This window comes from Salvelinus namaycush, unplaced genomic scaffold (assembly GCF_016432855.1).
Source record: "Salvelinus namaycush isolate Seneca unplaced genomic scaffold, SaNama_1.0 Scaffold45, whole genome shotgun sequence".
Classification (NCBI taxonomy): Eukaryota; Metazoa; Chordata; class Actinopteri; order Salmoniformes; family Salmonidae; genus Salvelinus; species Salvelinus namaycush.
Window position 1 is genome coordinate 375,554 of NW_024061142.1, and position 21,227 is coordinate 396,780.

At 43.5% G+C, this 21,227-nt stretch overlaps 1 protein-coding gene across 1 annotated transcript; it reads right to left on the bottom strand.

The window, feature by feature from the left end:
• Window positions 1–2,540: 2,540 nt before the first annotated feature.
• LOC120041360 lies at window positions 2,541–19,309 on the bottom strand. The gene is made up of 8 exons (XM_038986307.1): window positions 19,274–19,309; window positions 16,457–17,024; window positions 15,409–16,269; window positions 9,838–10,012; window positions 9,411–9,679; window positions 6,021–6,187; window positions 3,268–3,516; window positions 2,541–3,143 (listed from the first exon to the last, which is right to left on the bottom strand). The coding sequence occupies exons 1-8, from the start codon at window positions 19,307–19,309 to the stop codon at window positions 2,862–2,864; spliced, it is 2,607 nt and encodes an 868-aa protein (XP_038842235.1). The 3' UTR covers window positions 2,541–2,861.
• Between the last annotated feature and the right edge of the window lie 1,918 nt (window positions 19,310–21,227).

A 21,227-nucleotide genomic window follows, 5' to 3' on the forward strand; every position in this document is an offset into this window, starting at 1 on the left:
TGAACAGCTACAGCAGAAAATAGCCGTATTAGACTGAAAGATATGAGGTCATTTCGTCAACCTTGTGAGGATCTACATGCATCAGACGTTGCTCATTCAACGTATCTGCTGTTACTTCACTCCATCCTGTTTTAAATCTCACTTCCTGTTTGACATTCCCTGAGATGTGATCTAATGTTACTTCACTCCATCCTGTTTTAAATCTCACTTCCTGTTTGACATTCCCTGAGATGTGATCTGATGTTACTTCACTCCATCCTGTTTTAAATCTCACTTCCTGTTTGACATTCCCTGAGATGTGATCTGATGTTACTCCACTCCATCCTGTTTTAAATCTCACTTCCTGTTTGACATTCCCTGAGATGTGATCCTGTTACTTCACTCCATCCTGTTTTAAATCTCACTTCCTGTTTGACATTCCCTGAGATGTGATCTGATGTTACTTCACTCCATCCTGTTTTAAATCTCACTTCCTGTTTGACATTCCCTGAGATGTGATCTGATGTTACTCCACTCCATCCTGTTTTAAATCTCACTTCCTGTTTGACATTCCCTGAGATGTGATCCTGTTACTTCACTCCATCCTGTTTTAAATCTCACTTCCTGTTTGACATTCCCTGAGATGTGATCTGATGTTACTTCACTCCATCTTGTTTTAAATCTCACTTCCTGTTTGACATTCCCTGAGATGTGATCCTGTTACTTCACTCCATCCTGTTTTAAATCTCACTTCCTGTTTGACATTCCCTGAGATGTGATCCTGTTACTTCACTCCATCCTGTTTTAAATCTCACTTCCTGTTTGACATTCCCTGAGATGTGATCTGATGTTACTCCACTCCATCCTGTTTTAAATCTCACTTCCTGTTTGACATTCCCTGAGATGTGATCTGATGTTACTTCACTCCATCCTGTTTTAAATCTCACTTCCTGTTTGACATTCCCTGAGATGTGATCTGATGTTACTTCACTCCATCCTGTTTTAAATCTCACTTCCTGTTTGACATTCCCTGAGATGTGATCCTGTTACTTCACTCCATCCTGTTTTAAATCTCACTTCCTGTTTGACATTCCCTGAGATGTGATCTGATGTTACTTCACTCCATCTTGTTTTAAATCTCACTTCCTGTTTGACATTCCCTGAGATGTGATCCTGTTACTTCTCTCCATCCTGTTTTAAATCTCACTTCCTGTTTGACATTCCCTGAGATGTGATCCTGTTACTTCACTCCATCCTGTTTTAAATCTCACTTCCTGTTTGACATTCCCTGAGATGTGATCTGATGTTACTCCACTCCATCCTGTTTTAAATCTCACTTCCTGTTTGACATTCCCTGAGATGTGATCCTGTTACTTCACTCCATCCTGTTTTAAATCTCACTTCCTGTTTGACATTCCCTGAGATGTGATCCTGTTACTTCACTCCATCCTGTTTTAAATCTCACTTCCTGTTTGACATTCCCTGAGATGTGATCTGATGTTACTCCACTCCATCCTGTTTTAAATCTCACTTCCTGTTTGACATTCCCTGAGATGTGATCTGATGTTACTTCACTCCATCCTGTTTTAAATCTCACTTCCTGTTTGACATTCCCTGAGATGTGATCCTGTTACTTCACTCCATCCTGTTTTAAATCTCACTTCCTGTTTGACATTCCCTGAGATGTGATCCTGTTACTTCACTCCATCCTGTTTTAAATCTCACTTCCTGTTTGACATTCCCTGAGATGTGATCTGATGTTACTCCACTCCATCCTGTTTTAAATCTCACTTCCTGTTTGACATTCCCTGAGATGTGATCTGATGTTACTTCACTCCATCCTGTTTTAAATCTCACTTCCTGTTTATAAATCTCACTTCATGTTTTAAATTCACAGTCTGAAATGAAAACACAGTGGACAACTAGTAACAATATTTTATTTAATAATCGAAACGAGAAATCAAATGAAATGACATTAAATGACTTTATAATAATGTGTGTGTGGTGTGTATACATGTGAGAAAGTCAAACATTCTTCAGAAGACAGCTCCCCTCTTCTGACTGTCAGAGGTCAACCCCCCTCCTCCACCTGACTGTCAGAGGTCAACCCCCCTCTTCCATCTGACTGTCAGAGGTCAACCCCCCTCCTCCACCTGACTGTCAGAGGTCAACCCCCCTCTTCTACCTGACTGTCAGAGGTCAACCCCCCTCCTCCACCTGACTGTCAGAGGTCAACCCCCCTCCTCCACCTGACTGTCAGAGGTCAACCCCCCTCCTCCACCTGACTGTCAGAGGTCAACCCCCCTCTTCCACCTGACTGTCAGAGGTCAACCCCCCTCTTCCACCTGACTGTCAGAGGTCAACCCCCCTCTTCCACCTGACTGTCAGAGGTCAACCCCCCTCTTCCACCTGACTGTCAGAGGTCAACCCCCCTCTTCCATCTGACTGTCAGAGGTCAACCCCCCTCTTCCATCTGACTGTCAGAGGTCAACCCCCCTCTTCCATCTGACTGTCAGAGGTCAACCCCCCTCTTCTATCTGACTGTCAGAGGTCAACCCCCCTCTTCCATCTGACTGTCAGAGGTCAACCCCCCTCTTCCACCTGACTGTCAGAGGTCAACCCCCCTCTTCCATCTGACTGTCAGAGGTCAACCCCCCTCTTTCCTCGTCCTTCTTTCTCCTGGAGTCTGTTTTGAGGCTTTAAATGGACCTCAGCTGCTTCATCCCCTGCAGCGTGACAAAGTGGGAGGCGAGCGGCGACATACTCCTCAGTTTGAGGAGACCCCCAAAGCCTGAGTATCAATCTGTTTGTTCTTGAGTGTTAAACGGTGTACGAGTGCATCTTTGTAATCTAATGCGTTGTCTCTGAATGATCTTATTTTACTAGAGTTTGTCCGGCCGTCCGTTCCTGCTCCTCCCCGGCGGACGTGTCAGACTCCTGGTACTGCACCTCGTCCTCTTTCGTCTTCCGCTTTCTTTCTCTGGAGGGTTGGTTCTCCCCGGCGGTGCCCGTGGCGCGGTATCTTCTCCCTTCGACGCCGTCTCAAGGAAGGCGCTGGTCTCACCGGAAGGATTCGTGGCGTAACGTTTGTCTTCCATCTGGCTGTCGTGGCACATGAAGTCGGCCAACATTTCCCCGTCGGCATTCGAGAGAACGTTTTTAACCTGTAAGAACACAAACAAAGAGACACACAGATAAAATAGGATATTTTTTAAGTCATTGATGGGTTTTTTTCAGACCGTCGTTGGAATCAAATCTTTTATTTATATCCCCCCCCATCTGACTGACGTGACTGACGACGGAAGTCCTCAGGTCAGTGAAGGAAGGGCTGTCAGGCAGGCCCATCTCCTTCCACGCCTCCCTCAGGTAGACGGGCAGGTTTTTGATCTCGGTGTTGGTGGAATTGAAAAAGAAGAACTGGTCTTTCTTTCCACCCGGGAGGCTGCGCTTGACTTTCAGGAAGTCTCTAAACCAAGAGTACTCCTCTTTATCCAGCGACATCTGGATCGTGGTTTGCATTTGTTTTGCGTTTCCCACCTATTAGAAAACGGACAACAAAACAACAAACAGATATTAACGCTGCGGTGCCAGTCGTTTCCAAAACCAACCAATTACGTTCAGGTGTACGGTTATAGACCTACGTTGATCAGATAGGTCCCAGACAGGCCCCACTGGGCCACGTTCAGGTGTACGGTTGGTTATAGACTTACGTTGATCAGATAGGCCCCAGACAGACCCCACTGGGCCACGTTCAGGTGTACGGTTATAGACTTACGTTGATCAGATAGGACCCAGACAGGCCCCACTGGGCCACGTTCAGGTGTATGGTTATAGACTTACGTTGATCAGATAGGCCCCAGACAGGCCCCACTGGGCCACGTTCAGGTGTATGGTTATAGACTTACGTTGATCAGATAGGACCCAGACAGGCCCCACTGGGCCACGTTCAGGTGTATGGTTATAGACTTACGTTGATCAGATAGGACCCAGACAGGCCCCACTGGGCCACGTTCAGGTGTATGGTTATAGACTTACGTTGATCAGATAGGCCCCAGACAGGCCCCACTGGGCCACGTTCAGGTGTACGGTTATAGACTTACGTTGATCAGATAGGACCCAGACAGGCCCCACTGGGCCACGTTCAGGTGTACGGTTGGTTATAGACTTACGTTGATCAGATAGGCCCCAGACAGGCCCCACTGGGCCACGTTCAGGTGTACGGTTGGTTATAGACTTACGTTGATCAGATAGGCCCCAGACAGACCCCACTGGGCCACGTTCAGGTGTACGGTTGGTTATAGACTTACGTTGATCAGATAGGCCCCAGACAGGCCCTACTGGGCCACGTTCAGGTGTATGGTTATAGACTTACATTGATCAGATAGGCCCCAGACAGACACCACTGGGCCATGTTCAGGTGTATGGTTATAGACTTACGTTGATCAGATAGGCCCCAGACAGGCCCTACTGGACCACGTTCAGGTGTATGGTTATAGACTTACGTTGATCAGATAGGACCCAGACAGGCCCCACTGGGCCACGTTCAGGTGTACGGTTGGTTATAGACTTACGTTGATCAGATAGGCCCCAGACAGGCCCCACTGGGCCACGTTCAGGTGTACGGTTGGTTATAGACTTACGTTGATCAGATAGGACCCAGACAGGCCCCACTGGACCACGTTCAGGTGTACGGTTGGTTATAGACTTACGTTGATCAGATAGGACCCAGACAGGCCCCACTGGGCCACGTTCAGGTGTACGGTTGGTTATAGACTTACGTTGATCAGATAGGCCCCAGACAGGCCCCACTGGGCCACGTTCAGGTGTATGGTTATAGACTTACGTTGATCAGATAGGACCCAGACAGGCCCCACTGGGCCACGTTCAGGTGTATGGTTATAGACTTACGTTGATCAGATAGGCCCCAGACAGGCACCACTGGGCCACGTTCAGGTGTACGGTTATAGACTTACGTTGATCAGATAGGACCCAGACAGGCTCCACTGGGCCACGTTCAGGTGTACGGTTATAGACTTACGTTGATCAGATAGGACCCAGACAGGCCCCACTGGGCCACGTTCAGGTGTACGGTTGGTTATAGACTTACGTTGATCAGATAGGCCCCAGACAGGCCCCACTGGGCCACGTTCAGGTGTATGGTTATAGACTTACGTTGATCAGATAGGCCCCAGACAGACCCCACTGGGCCACGTTCAGGTGTACGGTTGGTTATAGACTTACGTTGATCAGATAGGCCCCAGACAGACCCCACTGGGCCACGTTCAGGTGTACGGTTGGTTATAGACTTACGTTGATCAGATAGGCCCCAGACAGACCCCACTGGGCCACGTTCAGGTGTACGGTTGGTTATAGACTTACGTTGATCAGATAGGCCCCAGACAGGCCCCACTGGGCCACGTTCAGGTGTATGGTTATAGACTTACGTTGATCAGATAGGCCCCAGACAGGCCCCACTGGACCACGTTCAGGTGTATGGTTATAGACTTACGTTGATCAGATAGGCCCCAGACAGGCCCCACTGGGCCACGTTCAGGTGTATGGTTATAGACTTACGTTGATCAGATAGGACCCAGACAGGCCCCACTGGGCCACGTTCAGGTGTATGGTTATAGACTTACGTTGATCAGATAGGACCCAGACAGGCCCCACTGGGCCACGTTCAGGTGTACGGTTGGTTATAGACTTACGTTGATCAGATAGGACCCAGACAGGCCCCACTGGGCCACGTTCAGGTGTATGGTTATAGACTTACGTTGATCAGATAGGCCCCAGACAGGCCCCACTGGGCCACGTTCAGGTGTACGGTTGGTTATAGACTTACGTTGATCAGATAGGACCCAGACAGGCCCCACTGGGCCACGTTCAGGTGTACGGTTGGTTATAGACTTACGTTGATCAGATAGGACCCAGACAGGCCCCACTGGGCCACGTTCAGGTGTATGGTTATAGACTTACGTTGATCAGATAGGACCCAGACAGGCCCCACTGGGCCACGTTCAGGTGTATGGTTATAGACTTACGTTGATCAGATAGGCCCCAGACAGGCTCCACTGGACCTCCTCCACCTCCTTCACCATCATGTTTCTATAAAGGCCCGGGCTGTGGCCGTACATGGAGGTAAAATAGGCGCACAGGAATCCGTAAAACCGGTTCTGGTTCGTCTGTGTCTTTGTTTCTTTCAAGGTTTCTGTGAGAACATGAGAATAAAAACAGGATAGTCCTGTTTCATCCTGTAGACATCTATAATAATAACAGACAGCTTCTATAATGTCCTACATCTATAATAATAACAGACAGCTTCTATAATGTCCTGTAAACATCTATAATAATAACAGACAGCTTCTATAATGTCCTGTGTACATCTATAATAATAACAGACAGCTTCTATAATGTCCTGTAGACATCTATAATAATAACAGACAGCTTCTATAATGTCCTGTAGACATCTATAATAATAACAGACAGCTTCTATAATGTCCTACATCTATAATAATAACAGACAGCTTCTATAATGTCCTGTAAACATCTATAATAATAACAGACAGCTTCTATAATGTCCTGTGTACATCTATAATAATAACAGACAGCTTCTATAATGTCCTGTAAACATCTATAATAATAACAGACAGCTTCTATAATGTCCTGTAGACATCTATAATAATAACAGACAGCTTCTATAATGTCCTACATCTATAATAATAACAGACAGCTTCTATAATGTCCTGTAAACATCTATAATAATAACAGACAGCTTCTATAATGTCCTGTGTACATCTATAATAATAACAGACAGCTTCTATAATGTCCTGTAAACATCTATAATAATAACAGACAGCTTCTATAATGTCCTGTAGACATCTATAATAATAACAGACAGCTTCCATAATGTCCTGTAAACATCTATAATAATAACAGACAGCTTCTATAATGTCCTACATCTATAATAATAACAGACAGCTTCCATAATGTCCTGTAAACATCTATAATAATAACAGACAGCTTCCATAATGTCCTGTAAACATCTATAATAATAACAGACAGCTTCTATAATGTCCTGTAAACATCTATAATAATAACAGACAGCTTCCATAATGTCCTGTAAACATCTATAATAATAACAGACAGCTTCCATAATGTCCTGTAAACATCTATAATAATAACAGACAGCTTCCATAATGTCCTACATCTATAATAATAACAGACAGCTTCCATAATGTCCTGTAAACATCTATAATAATAACAGACAGCTTCCATAATGTCCTACATCTATAATAATAACAGACAGCTTCTATAATGTCCTGTAAACATCTATAATAATAACAGACAGCTTCTATAATGTCCTGTAAACATCTATAATAATAAGACAGCTTCCATAATGTCCTGTAAACATCTATAATAATAACAGACAGCTTCCATAATGTCCTGTAAACATCTATAATAATAACAGACAGCTTCTATAATGTCCTGTAAACATCTATAATAATAACAGACAGCTTCTATAATGTCCTGTAAACATCTATAATAATAACAGACAGCTTCCATAATGTCCTGTAAACATCTATAATAATAACAGACAGCTTCCATAATGTCCTGTAAACATCTATAATAATAACAGACAGCTTCTATAATGTCCTACATCTATAATAATAACAGACAGCTTCCATAATGTCCTGTAAACATCTATAATAATAACAGACAGCTTCTATAATGTCCTGTAAACATCTATAATAATAACAGACAGCTTCCATAATGTCCTGTAAACATCTATAATAATAACAACAGACAGCTTCCATAATGTCCTGTAGACATCTATAATAATAACAGACAGCTTCCATAATGTCCTGTAAACATCTATAATAATAACAGACAGCTTCCATAATGTCCTGTGTACATCTATAATAATAACAGACAGCTTCTATAATGTCCTGTAAACATCTATAATAATAACAGACAGCTTCTATAATGTCCTGTAAACATCTATAATAATAACAGACAGCTTCTATAATGTCCTGTAAACATCTATAATAATAAGACAGCTTCCATAATGTCCTGTAAACATCTATAATAATAACAGACAGCTTCCATAATGTCCTGTAAACATCTATAATAATAACAGACAGCTTCTATAATGTCCTGTAAACATCTATAATAATAACAGACAGCTTCTATAATGTCCTGTAAACATCTATAATAATAACAGACAGCTTCCATAATGTCCTGTAGACATCTATAATAATAACAGACAGCTTCTATAATGTCCTGTAGACATCTATAATAATAACAGACAGCTTCTATAATGTCCTGTAAACATCTATAATAATAACAGACAGCTTCTATAATGTCCTACATCTATAATAATAACAGACAGCTTCTATAATGTCCTGTAAACATCTATAATAATAACAGACAGCTTCCATAATGTCCTACATCTATAATAATAACAGACAGCTTCTATAATGTCCTACATCTATAATAATAACAGACAGCTTCCATAATGTCCTGTGTACATCTATAATAATAACAGACAGCTTCTATAATGTCCTGTAAACATCTATAATAATAACAGACAGCTTCTATAATGTCCTGTAAACATCTATAATAATAACAGACAGCTTCTATAATGTCCTGTAAACATCTATAATAATAACAGACAGCTTCCATAATGTCCTGTAAACATCTATAATAATAACAGACAGCTTCCATAATGTCCTGTAAACATCTATAATAATAACAGACAGCTTCTATAATGTCCTACATCTATAATAATAACAGACAGCTTCCATAATGTCCTGTAAACATCTATAATAATAACAGACAGCTTCCATAATGTCCTGTAAACATCTATAATAATAACAGACAGCTTCTATAATGTCCTGTAAACATCTATAATAATAACAGACAGCTTCCATAATGTCCTGTAAACATCTATAATAATAACAGACAGCTTCTATAATGTCCTGTAAACATCTATAATAATAACAGACAGCTTCCATAATGTCCTGTAGACATCTATAATAATAACAGACAGCTTCTATAATGTCCTGTAGACATCTATAATAATAACAGACAGCTTCTATAATGTCCTACATCTATAATAATAACAGACAGCTTCTATAATGTCCTACATCTATAATAATAACAGACAGCTTCTATAATGTCCTGTAAACATCTATAATAACAACAGACAGCTTCCATAATGTCCTGTAAACATCTATAATAATAACAGTCAGCTTCTATAATGTCCTGTAGACATCTATAATAATAACAGACAGCTTCTATAATGTCCTACATCTATAATAATAACAGACAGCTTCTATAATGTCCTGTAAACATCTATAATAATAACAGACAGCTTCTATAATGTCCTGTAGACATTATTATAGTAACATCACAGATTAAGAAAAACTTACTCAGCACTTGAGGGATCTTGTCCCTGGCAAGAGACCGGCACTTCATTAGGCTCTTTATAGACACCACCTTGCCTTTCTTGTTGTCAACTGATCCTTTCACGGACTTGTTAATCTCCATCATCGCCCGGTTGATCTCCCTCCAGTGGTTTCTGGTCAGCCGACAGCCAGGCGGAGGGGTCTCCTCGGAGTACTGGAGAAACGCACCGATAGTGGAGGTGTAGTGGTTGACCGTGGTGACGGCCATGTTCTTCTGAAGGGTCTGGAACCATCTAACACACACACACACACACACACACACACACACACACACACACACACACACACACACACACACACACACACACACTCACACACACACACCCAATCAATGAGTGTGTTGTTAATGAACGCTGATGAGACTAAAGAGAAGGACAGAACCTCTGCTCACCTCCTCATGTTGTCCTGGTTTGTCAGGAAAGTGAGAGTGGATGGATTAATCTCATCCTTCGCCATGTCCTTCAAAAAGTGCTGCACCGGCTTGAGTTTTGCGTCACAATTTTGCTTCAGCTTATTGTTTGGATTGGGGCCTTCACAGGTCTTCCTGAACCCCTCTATAAACACACCTGATCAAAGAAACATCATATTTTAGACTGGGGCCTTCACAGGTCTTCCTGAACCACTCTGTAAAAACACCTAATCAAAGAAACATCATATTTTAGACTGGGGACCTTCACAGGTCTTCCTGAACCCCTCTATAAACACACCTAATCAAAGAAACGTCATATTTTAGACTGGGGCCTTCCTGAACCCCTCTATAAACACACCTGATCAAATAAACATCATATTTTAGACTGGGGGCCTTCACAGGTCTTCCTGAACCCCTCTATAAACACACCTAATCAAAGAAACATCATAGACTGGGGACCTTCACAGGTCTTCCTGAACCCCTCTATAAACACACCTAATCAAAGAAACATCATATTTTAGATTGGGACCTTCACAGGTCTTCCTGAACCCCTCTATAGACACACCTAATCAAAGAAACATCATATTTTAGACTGGGGACCTTCACAGGTCTTCCTAAACCCCTCTATAAACACACCTAATCAAAGAAACATCATATTTTAGACTGGGGACCTTCGCAGGTCTTCCTGAACCCCTCTATAAACACACCTAATCAAAGAAACATCATATTTTAGACTGGGACCTTCACAGGTCTTCCTGAACCCCTCTATAAACACACCTAATCAAAGAAACATCATATTTTAGACTGGGGACCTTCACAGGTCTTCCTGAACCCCTCTATAAACACACCTGATCAAAGAAACATCATATTTTAGACTGGGGACCTTCACAGGTCTTCCTGAACCCCTCTATAAACACACCTAATCAAAGAAACATCATATTTTAGACTGGGGACCTTCACAGGTCTTCCTGAACCCCTCTATAAACACACCTAATCAAAGAAACGTCATATTTTAGACTGGGGCCTTCCTGAACCCCTCTATAAACACACCTGATCAAATAAACATCATATTTTAGACTGGGGGCCTTCACAGGTCTTCCTGAACCCCTCTATAAACACACCTAATCAAAGAAACATCATAGACTGGGGACCTTCACAGGTCTTCCTGAACCCCTCTATAAACACACCTAATCAAAGAAACATCATATTTTAGATTGGGACCTTCACAGGTCTTCCTGAACCCCTCTATAGACACACCTAATCAAAGAAACATCATATTTTAGACTGGGGACCTTCACAGGTCTTCCTAAACCCCTCTATAAACACACCTAATCAAAGAAACATCATATTTTAGACTGGGGACCTTCGCAGGTCTTCCTGAACCCCTCTATAAACACACCTAATCAAAGAAACATCATATTTTAGACTGGGACCTTCACAGGTCTTCCTGAACCCCTCTATAAACACACCTAATCAAAGAAACATCATATTTTAGACTGGGGACCTTCACAGGTCTTCCTGAACCCCTCTATAAACACACCTGATCAAAGAAACATCATATTTTAGACTGGGGACCTTCACAGGTCTTCCTGAACCCCTCTATAAACACACCTAATCAAAGAAACATCATATTTTAGACTGGGGACCTTCACAGGTCTTCCTGAGCCCCTCTATAAACACACCTGATCAAAGAAACATCATATTTTAGACTGGGGACCTTCACAGGTCTTCCTGAACCCCTCTATAAACACACCTAATCAAAGACCTTCACAGGTCTTCCTGGACCCCTCTATAAACACACCTAATCAAAGAAACATCATATTTTAGACTGGGGTCTTCCTGAACCACTCTATAAACACACCTGATCAAATAAACATCATATTTTAGACTGGGGACCTTCACAGGTCTTCCTGAACCCCTCTATAAACACACCTAATCAAAGAAACATCATATTTTAGACTGGGGACCTTCACAGGTCTTCCTGAACCCCTCTATAAACACACCTAATCAAAGAAACATCACATTTTAGACTGGGGACCTTCACAGGTCTTCCTGAACCCCTCTATAGACACACCTAATCAAAGAAACATCATATTTTAGACTGGGGACCTTCACAGGTCTTCCTGAACCCCTCTATAAACACACCTAATCAAAGAAACGTCATATTTTAGACTGGGGTCTTCCTGAACCCCTCTATAAACACACCTAATCAAAGAAACATCATATTTTAGATTGGGACCTTCACAGGTCTTCCTGAACCCCTCTATAGACACACCTAATCAAAGAAACATCATATTTTAGACTGGGGACCTTCACAGGTCTTCCTGAACCCCTCTATAAACACACCTAATCAAAGAAACATCATATTTTAGACTGGGGACCTTCACAGGTCTTCCTGAACCCCTCTATAAACACACCTGATCAAAGAAACATCATATTTTAGACTGGGGACCTTCACAGGTCTTCCTGAACCCCTCTATAGACACACCTAATCAAAGAAACATCATATTTTAGATTGGGGACCTTCACAGGTCTTCCTGAACCCCTCTATAAACACACCTAATCAAAGAAACATCATATTTTAGACTGGGACCTTCACAGGTCTTCCTGAACCCCTCTATAAACACACCTAATCAAAGAAACGTCATATTTTAGACTGGGGACCTTTACAGGTCTTCCTGAACCACTCTGTAAACACACCTAATCAAAGAAACATCATATTTTAGACTGGGGACCTTCACAGGTCTTCCTGAACCCCTCTATAAACACACCTAATCAAAGAAACGTCATATTTTAGACTGGGGCCTTCCTGAACCCCTCTATAAACACACCTAATCAAAGAAACATCATATTTTAGACTGGGGACCTTCACAGGTCTTCCTGAACCCCTCTATAAACACACCTGATCAAAGAAACATCATATTTTAGACTGGGGACCTTCACAGGTCTTCCTGAACCCCTCTATAAACACACCTAATCAAAGAAACATCATATTTTAGACTGGGGGCCTTCACAGGTCTTCCTGAACCCCTCTATAAACACACCTAATCAAAGAAACATCACATTTTAGACTGGGGACCTTCACAGGTCTTCCTGAACCCCTCTATAAACACACCTAATCAAAGAAACATCATATTTTAGACTGGGGACCTTCACAGGTCTTCCTGAACCCCTCTATAAACACACCTAATCAAAGAAACATCATATTTTAGACTGGGGACCTTCACAGGTCTTCCTGAACCCCTCTATAAACACACCTAATCAAAGACCTTCACAGGTCTTCCTGAACCCCTCTATAAACACACCTGATCAAAGATAACATTTTTGGACTTAAGACAGAAATCAGACCGGCTGTTTTTCTAATCCATTTCAAACACAAATACAAATACACAAACAGGCCAGACACAGCGGAGGACAGGTGGGGTCTGGGGCAGAGTGAAGCGGGCCAGACACAGCGGAGGACGGGTGGGGTCTGGGGCAGAGTGAAGCGGGCCAGACACAGCGGAGGACGGGTGGGGTCTGGGGCAGAGTGAAGCGGGCCAGACACAGCGGAGGACGGGTGGGGTCTGGGGCAGAGTGAAGCAGGCCAGACACAGCGGAGGACGGGTGGGGTCTGGGGCAGAGTGAAGCAGGCCAGACACAGCGGAGGACGGGTGGGGTCTGGGGCAGAGTGAAGCAGGCCAGACACAGCGGAGGACGGGTGGGGTCTGGGGCAGAGTGAAGCAGGCCAGACACAGCGGAGGACGGGTGGGGTCTGGGGCAGAGTGAAGCAGGCCAGACACAGCGGAGGACGGGTGGGGTCTGGGGCAGAGTGAAGCAGGCCAGACACAGCGGAGGACGGGTGGGGTCTGGGGCAGAGTGAAGCAGGCCAGACACAGCGGAGGACGGGTGGGGTCTGGGGCAGAGTGAAGCAGGCCAGACACAGCGGAGGACAGGTGGGGTCTGGGGCAGAGTGAAGCAGGCCAGACACAGCGGAGGACGGGTGGGGTCTGGGGCAGAGTGAAGCAGGCCAGACACAGCGGAGGACGGGTTGGGTCTGGGGCAGAGTGAAGCAGGTCAGACACAGCGGAGGACAGGTGGGGTCTGGGGCAGAGTGAAGCAGGCCAGACACAGCGGAGGACGGGTGGGGTCTGGGGCAGAGTGAAGCAGGCCAGATACAGCGGAGGACGGGTGGGGTCTGGGGCAGAGTGAAGCAGGCCAGACACAGCGGAGGACGGGCGGGGTCTGGGGCAGAGTGAAGCAGGCCAGACACAGCGGAGGACGGGTGGGGTCTGGGGCAGAGTGAAGCGGGCCAGACACAGCGGAGGACGGGTGGGGTCTGTGGCATAGTGAAGCAGGCCAGACACAGCGGAGGACGGGTGGGGTCTGGGGCAGAGTGAAGCAGGCCAGACACAGCGGAGGACAGGCCCTACAGAAGTGACCCTAAAGTTACAGGACCTTCAGAAAATATTCACACCGCTTGACTTTTTCCACTTATTGTCGTGTCACAACTTGAATTTAACATGAATTAAACTTAAGATTATTTATTTTTTGTCACAATACCCAATAATGTCAAAGTGGAATTACATTTTTCAACATTATTTTTTATTACAAATGAATTAAAAATGAAAAGCTCCGAAGCACAACCCAAGCTGAAATGTGTTGAGTCGATAAGTTTTCAAACCCTTATGTAATGGTACGCCGAGGAGTAAAAATGCCCTTAACAAATTTATTTAACCCTTATTTTACCAGGTATAAGATAAGTAGCATGGACTCACTGTGTGCAATAATGATTTTTGAATGACTACCTCACCTCAGTCGAGCAGTGAATTTCAAACACAGATTCAACCACAAAGACCAGGGAGGTTTTCCAATGCCTCGTAAAGAAGAGCACCTATTGGTAGATGGGTAAAAAAATGGTTCAGTCTGCTTTCCACCAGACACTGGACAATTCACCTTTCAGCAGGACAATACCCTAAAACACAATGCCAAATCTACACTGGAGTTACTTAACAAGTAGACAGTGAATGTTCCGGAGCGGCCAAGTTTACAGTTTTGACTTAAATTTACGGAAAGACCTGGAAATGGTTGTCTAGCAACGATCAACAAACAATTTGACAAAACTTCAAGAATTTTTTTAAAGAATAATGGGCAAATGTTGCACAATCTAGGTGTGAAAAGCTCTTAGAGACTTACCCAGAAAGACTCACAGCTGTAATCGCTGCCAAAGGTGCTTCTACAATGTATTTACTCAGGGGTGTGAATACTTATGCAAATTAGATATTTCTGTATTTTAAATTTTCAATAAATTTGCAAACATTTCTACAAACATGTTTTGATTTTGTCATAATGGGGTCTGTAGACAGGGGGAGAGAAATCAATTTCATCCTTTTTGAATTCAGGCTGTAACGTAAAAAAATGTGGAATCAGTCAAGGGGTCTGAATACTTTCTGAAGGCACTGGAACTGTGATTAGCTGGACACAAACACTTTATACAACGTCAACACAAAGAAAAACAGTCGCCCTTTTAGGCTTTTTCCAAATACAAACACTATTTTAAAAGACAGTACTTACTCAGAGCAGAGCCCGGGAAGGGACTTTGGCTGCTAGATCCGGGCGCCGTGGCTTCCTCTGTCTGGGCCTCTGAACCCACGACTCGGTGCTGCTGCAGCTCCTCTTGTTCTGTGTCTGACGTAGGAGGAGACGGCTCGGGCTGAAACCTGGACCTCTTTGCTGACCTGGCCTTTGCTGATCTGGCCCTGACACTCTGCCTTTTCAGTAGCTGGTACCTCTTCCTCACTCTATTCAATTCAGAGATCAGCTTCAGGTTGTCCTCTCTAACGGATTGGTCGGTCGCACTTCTCTTGGTCAGCTTCAGGTTGTCCTCTCTAACGGATTGGTTGGTCGCACTTCTCTTTGTCAGGGCCTCGTCCCGCTCTTGCAAAGCTTTCCGCAGCCTCAGGATCGACGCTCGGCAGTGGCAGGAATAATCTTTGCAGCTCACGTCCTTCTTCTCCTCTTCCTCTTTCAAAGGAGGAAGCGGTAAATCTACAGAGTGGTCTTCCTGCTTCGTTTCCCCCTCCACAATATCCAAACGGGTGGTCAGCGGGACGACAGGGTTGGAGGCCCTCAACGCGGCCAGCCGCTCCATGGTCAGCCGTCTCCTCAGTTCCTGTATAGCCCGTCTCCTCTGCGATCTGTTGAGCTCTGTGTGCGACTCCATGTGTCGATCCAGCCTGCTGAGCCGGGTGGAGCATCCCGTCACTGGACACGGCTGCTGCCTGATATTGACACGGCCCGACCGCCAATTACAAAGGAGGACCCTCTCCTCCGTGTTCCTCACGTTGTGCGTGTACCTCAGGTGCTGACTGAAGCCGATCACAACCTTGGGGCAAAGCGGACAGGAACGACCCGCGAAGCGCCCCGGAGCTTTCTCTAGTATGGAAAACAAAAGGTCAAAAGAACAGAACATTACAAAAAAACACAATCAGCGATCACAACAAGTAGAATGCTCCAGGCTGATTAGTTGTTGCTTAGAAACAACACCTGAGACCACACCTTCTCACTCTAGAACCTCTTTAACCCCGCCTTCCACTCCTCCTCCCACTAAAACACTACTTACTGGTGTTAATCAGGTCTCCTGTCTCCTCCTCCTCCTCCTCTTCCTCCTCCTCCAATGTATCAGTTATCACTCCCTCCTCCTCCTCTTCCACCTCCTCCTCCACCAATGTACCAGTTATCTCCCTCTCCGCCTCCTCCTCCACCTCCTCTTCCACCAATGTACCAGTTATCACTCCCTCCTCCTCCTCCTCTTCCACCTCCTCTTCCACCAATGTACCAGTTATCACTCCCTCCTCCTCCTCCTCTTCCACCTCCTCTTCCACCAATGTACCAGTTATCACTCCCTCCTCCTCCTCCTCTTCCACCTCCTCCTCCACCAATGTACCAGTTATCTCTCCCTCCTCCTCCTCTTCCTCCACCAATGTACCAGTTGTCACTCCCTCCTCCTCCTCTTCCTCCACCAATGTACCAGTTATCGCTCCCTCCTCCTCTTCCTCCTCTTCCACCAACGTGCCAGTTATCGCTCCCTCCTCCTCCTCTTCCTCCTCTTCCACCAACGTGCCAGTTATCGCTCCCTCCTCCTCCTCTTCCTCCTCTTCCACCAACGTGCCAGTTATCGCTCCCTCCTCCTCCACTCCAAAAACTGCATCCTACAAATCAAATCAAATGTTATTTGTCACATACACCTGTTTAGCAGATGTTATTGCGGGTGTAGCGAAATGCTTGTGTTTCTAGCTCCGACAGTCCAGTAATATCTAACAACTTCACAACAATATATATAACTATATGGATGAGCGATGTCAGAGCAGCATAGACTGAGATATTACAGATATATAACTATATGGATGAGCGATGTCAGAGCAGCATAGACTGAGATATTAAAGATATATAACTATATGGATGAGCGATGTCAGAGCAGCATAGACTGAGATATTAAAGATATATAACTATATGGATGAGCGATGTCAGAGCAGCATAGACTGAGATATTACAGATATATAAATATATGGATGAGCGATGTCAGAGCAGCATAGACTGAGATATTACAGATATATAACTATATGGATGAGCGATGTCAGAGCAGCATAGACTGAGATATTAATGATATATAACTATATGGATGAGCGATGTCAGAACTGCATAGACTGAGATATTAATGATATATAACTATATGGATGAGCGATGTCAGAGCAGCATAGACTGAGATATTAAAGATATATAACTATATGGATGAGCGATGTCAGAGCAGCATAGACTGAGATATTACAGATATATAACTATATGGATGAGCGATGTCAGAGCAGCATAGACTGAGATATTAAAGATATATAACTATATGGATGAGCGATGTCAGAGCAGCATAGACTGAGATATTAAAGATATATAACTATATGGATGAGCGATGTCAGAGCAGCATAGACTGAGATATTAAAGATATATAACTATATGGATGAGCGATGTCAGAGCAGCATAGACTGAGATATTAAAGATATATAACTATATGGATGAGCGATGTCAGAGCAGCATAGACTGAGATATTAAAGATATATAAATATATGGATGAGCGATGTCAGAGCAGCATAGACTGAGATATTAAAGATATATAAATATATGGATGAGCGATGTCAGAGCAGCATAGACTGAGATATTAAAGATATATAAATATATGGATGAGCGATGTCAGAGCAGCATAGACTGAGATATTAAAGATATATAACTACATGGATGAGCGATGTCAGAGCAGCATAGACTGAGATATTAAAGATATATAACTATATGGATGAGCGATGTCAGAGCAGCATAGACTGAGATATTACAGATATATAACTATATGGATGAGCGATGTCAGAGCAGCATAGACTGAGATATTAAAGATATATAACTATATGGATGAGTGATGTCAGAGCAGCATAGACTGAGATATTAAAGATATATAAATATATGGATGAGCGATGTCAGAGCAGCATAGACTGAGATATTAAAGATATATAACTATATGGATGAGCGATGTCAGAGCAGCATAGACTGAGATATTAAAGATATATAACTATATGGATGAGCGATGTCAGAGCAGCATAGACTGAGATATTAAAGATATATAACTATATGGATGAGCGATGTCAGAGCAGCATAGACTGAGATATTAAAGATATATAACTATATGGATGAGCGATGTCAGAGCAGCATAGACTGAGATATTAAAGATATATAACTATATGGATGAGCGATGTCAGAGCAGCATAGACTGAGATATTACAGATATATAACTATATGGATGAGCGATGTCAGAGCAGCATAGACTGAGATATTACAGATATATAAATATATGGATGAGCGATGTCAGAGCAGCATAGACTGAGATATTAAAGATATATAACTATATGGATGAGCGATGTCAGAGCAGCATAGACTGAGATATTAAAGATATATAACTATATGGATGAGCGATGTCAGAGCAGCATAGACTGAGATATTAAAGATATATAACTATATGGATGAGCGATGTCAGAGCAGCATAGACTGAGATATTAAAGATATATAAATATATGGATGAGCGATGTCAGAGCAGCATAGACTGAGATATTAAAGATATATAACTATATGGATGAGCGATGTCAGAGCAGCATAGACTGAGATACAGTTTATACATATGAGATGAGATATGTCAACATTATTAAAGTGACTAGTGTTTCATTTTTAAAGTGGCCAGTGATTCCATGTCTGTGTATGTAGGCAGCAGCCTCTCTATGTTAGTGATGGCTGTTTAACAGTCTGATGGCCTTGAGATAGAAGCTGTTTTTCAGTCTCTCGGTCCCTGCTTTGATGCACCTGTACTGACCTCGCCTTCTGGATGATAGCGGGGTGAACAGGCAGTGGCTCGGGTGGTTGTTGTCCTTGGTGATATGTTTTCCATTCCTGTGACATCGGGTGGTGCAGGTGTCCTGGAGGGCATGTCGTTTGCCCCTGGTGATGCGTTGGGCAGATCGCACCACCCTCTGGAGAGCCTTGCGTTTGCGGGCGGAGCAGTTGCCGTACCAGGCGGTGATAGAGCCCGACAGGATGCTCTCGATTGTGCATCGACTTTCTCTTCCTCCTCAGTAACATCCTCCTCTGTCACTCTGAACGCCTCTTCCTCTTCTGTCACTGAAACGTCTTTCTCTTCTTCTTTTACTGTAACATCCTCCTCTTCCTCCTCCTCTTTCACTCTGAACGCGTCTTCCTCTTCTTTCACTGTAACGTCTTTCTCTTCTTCTTTCACGGTAACACCCTCTACTTCTTGTTTTACTGTCACAGCCTCCTCTTCCACCTCTTCTTTCACGACATCGTTCAGCCACAGACCTTCTTTCTCCGTCCAGCAGACCTCTTCTTTAACAGGATGCAGGTAGTTTTGTGAACTCATGGTCGGGGATGTTAGCTAGGTTAGCTAACTACCTGGTAAAATAAATAAAATAGCTAGTTAACATGTGCGACTAGCCTAGTGCTAGGCTATTTGAGCTATTTATCTTGCTGATTAGTAACGTACATATGAAATTAAATGAGCGGTAACTATCTATACGACAGAAATGTGTTTTAAAACACAGTGAAAAATCATACACTGAAAGCGTCTCAAGAGCTATAATGTTTCGGCTTTGTTGGCTAGCAAACTCCCGAGATGTGTCTGACTGGCTGTTGTTGGTGGCGAAGAAACACCTCGTCCCCTAGATTACACGTCACAGACGCACATCCGCCATCTGCTGACTGGAATGGGCAGTTTAGGAAAGACAAAGCTGAAATGTCCCCTTTTTGGGGGCGAAACAACTAAATTCACATAGAAACATGTGTTATAGATCTGTCATTCTCATTGAAAGCACGTCTAAGAAGCGGTAGGTCTGTTACGTTTATATTTCTACGTTGGAGGATGGGCATCGTCCTCTGGTTCCAAAAGTGTTACATATTTTAATACAGAAATATTGTTTTTCACAAGTATTTCACTACACCCGCAATAACATTGTCACCGGTGCTGTTTTGTCGTGATGGTAACACAGTCAACCTTTTTTGATTCGACGACCGGAGTTCGAATCGCAGACAGCGTCATGATTGATGACACGTCATTCTAACCAGAATAATGGGACGTGCTCATTATAAATACATTGTGATTTAGTTCCGGGATCAGACTAACTTTTTCTTATGATTTTGTTTGCAGAGCATACAGGCGTGGCAGTTTATCGGATAAGGAGGTGTACGGCGTGTCGTCTCTTCTATAAAGCGCGCATACATAGAATCAAAGGCATTTAACATGGGGGGTTGAGTTTGAATAAAACCAGTTCATTTAGTAAATCTAGCCTGCTGTCATTTTTTTCAAGACATAGACCTTAATACCTGCGCCTTATGTAAAAAAAATAATAATATAGTATTAGTTAGCTTGTCCACTGTAACAACAGGTTCAAGCGTAACCAGATAAACTTGGCTTTGAAGATAAAACTACTTTCAACGCGCACTAATCCCGTGTCCCTGTCGCTAGACTTGTGTCGCTCAACTAGCTTTGGCTGCCATCTAGTGGAAATAAATGATAACTACACTGGACAGCTAGTTGTCAGAGTCAAAGCAGACTTTTAATAATATATGACATTCAGCAGACGCCTTTTATCCAAAGCGAACTGGCTACATGGTAGCAGACCATAGAAACAGGATTACAGTGTTGATATATCATGGATGGTCAGTCCTTGCCTCTGTAGCTCTGTCTATGAATTTGAGAGTGGTTACATTTCTCCATCGCTCAGCTTTTTACCGAAAGAGGAGCAAGGACACACTCTTTTGTTTCTACTGCTGACTGGCACTTTTAAGAAGTTAAA

Bases quoted from the DNA above. Each gene is read 5' to 3' on its own strand.
- LOC120041360 (XM_038986307.1), bottom strand. From the start codon at position 19,309: ATGGAAAACATATCACCAAGGACAACAACCACCCGA. The intron at 16,270-16,456 runs GTAAGTAGTGTT...TTTCCATACTAG, and splicing joins AGGAGACCTGATTAACACCA to AGAAAGCTCCGGGGCGCTTC. The intron at 3,144-3,267 runs GTCAGTCAGATG...GTGTTCTTACAG, and splicing joins GGACTTCCGTCGTCAGTCAC to GTTAAAAACGTTCTCTCGAA.